This window comes from Myotis brandtii, unplaced genomic scaffold (genome assembly GCF_000412655.1).
Source record: "Myotis brandtii unplaced genomic scaffold, ASM41265v1 scaffold456, whole genome shotgun sequence".
Lineage (NCBI taxonomy): Eukaryota > Metazoa > Chordata > Mammalia > Chiroptera > Vespertilionidae > Myotis > Myotis brandtii.
The window spans coordinates 1394429-1396209 of record NW_005367431.1 but is presented as its reverse complement, the minus strand read 5'-3'; the positions used below and the strand labels follow the sequence as shown (position 1 = coordinate 1396209).

Below are 1781 nucleotides of genomic sequence, written 5' to 3'. Positions count from 1 at the left end.
CCCCCAGTCTAGTCCCTGTCCCCTCCCTGAGGTCCTGGTCTTCAATCTGGGGCTTCTCTCTCCCCAGAGGGGTCCTTCTCAGGTTCCTGCTTTCACCAGACCTCAAGGCCTAGACTAGACCCGCCTCCTCTTTGAAGCCCCGCTCTTCTCCAGGCCCCTCCCTCCCCATCTCTCCTTCCCAGGCCGGCCCCTTCTAACCAGATCCCTGGACCTAGGCCCTGCCCTGTTCCCAATGCCTTTCTTAAGGCCTTGCCCGATTTGCAGGCCTCTCCCCTCCTAGTTCCCCCAGGCCCTCCTGCCCGATGGGGTGTCTTTAGTTACAGTCCACACCAGACAAGCCCTGACCAGGCCCAGGACATGTGTCCGAGGTTTCCTCCTGGGGAGGGTCAGGCCTGGGCTTCCGAGGTGCTGAGACCCCCATCTGTGCCTCCAGGAGACCCGGCTGAATTGCATCCGCATCGCCAGGAAAGGTAAGTCCTGCCAGGTAGGCAGGTTTCTCACCTGCTGGGCTTTGGGAGCTGGACCCCGAGCACCAGGGCTGTGGGAGCAGAGGAGGGTGGTCCAGGTCCTCTGGGTCAGATTGAAGACCCAGATTGAAGACCAGGTCCTCATGTTCCTTCTTGGCCCAAGGGCAGCAGGGATAACCCCCTCCCTCCCCTCGCTCCTCATGGTCACAGAAGGGGCCTTGGTAAGGGCTTGGAACAGGCCTGTGGACGGGCAGCCATTATGGTTGGGCCATGGGAGTGATGGATGCTGGGCACTAGCTCTGGGTTCTTATTTGCCCCCTTTCCTGTGGTGGGGACAGGGTGGACCCTCCTGTGTGGGGACTGTCTCTGCTCCCAAATAGGAAGTGTGGCTGGTTCCCCATCCTGAGATGCCCTAATCACACCCTAGGTACATAGTTATCTCCTATCACCTCCCAGGAGGGCCAGAAGGTGGGTCTGAAGGTCCCAGGCATTCCCTGTAGGTTGGGGGGACTGGAGAAGGCAGAGAGGAGATGGGAGCTATTCCTGATAGGGGAACAGTGCAGGTAAATCCTCTGACACGGGGATGCAGAAGGTGTGAGGGGCGGCGAGGAGACACGTTGAGGAGGGGCAGTTGTCTCTGTGCATGTGTGTTTGTGCAGCCCGGTGCCTTCCTTGTGGCTCAGACCGAGGGGTAGGTGGTCCCTGTCTTCCCCTCTGATCCTTTGTCCTGCTTTGCTCTCCCCAGCTGCCTGCAAGGAAAGCAAGCGGCCCCTGGAGGTGTCCCAGAGATCAGAGGAGATGGGGCTCATCTTGGGCATCTGTGCGGGGGGACTTGCCGTCCTCATCCTCCTCTTGGGGGCCATCATTATCATCATCCGCAAGGGGTGAGTGAGGCTGTGCCCTGGCCCATCCGTGGCTCCTTCCCTTCAGAGGCCTGGTGGGCATAGAGGAGGCATGGCTAGGGCTGGAGCTGGCAGGGCAGCCGCCCGGCGGGTGTGTGGAGGGCTGCCAGCCTAGGCATCAGGCCTGTGGATGGACCCAAGCCGCGTGGTGGGAAGCCAGAGACTCCGCAAATGGAGCTGCCCCTAAGCAGCTTGGCTGGAGCCTGGGTCTGGCTGGTGCCAGGTGCCACTATCCAGGAAAGCAGTGCCTGCTGCCAAGGAGCTGTGCTGGGCTCGCCTGTGCCCGCTGGGCTGTTCAAGTGCAGAAAGTGTGGAGATGACATAATTTTGAATCCCCAGCCCCCTGCAGACCTCCTGCCGACTTGTGACTTGTCTGCCCTGACTACAGGGTTGTGGTGTTGACCTTGAGCAG

General features: G+C 60.7%; 1 protein-coding gene across 1 annotated transcript in view; it reads left to right on the top strand.

The window, feature by feature from the left end:
- PTPRU (protein tyrosine phosphatase, receptor type, U) overlaps window positions 1–1781 on the top strand; it is an 82230-nt gene that overhangs the window by 41650 nt on the left and 38799 nt on the right. Inside the window, exons 13-14 of the mRNA XM_005875242.2 lie at window positions 434–470; window positions 1213–1351. Of these exons, the coding sequence (XP_005875304.1) occupies window positions 434–470; window positions 1213–1351 (176 nt within the window). The remainder of the gene's footprint in view (window positions 1–433; window positions 471–1212; window positions 1352–1781) is intronic.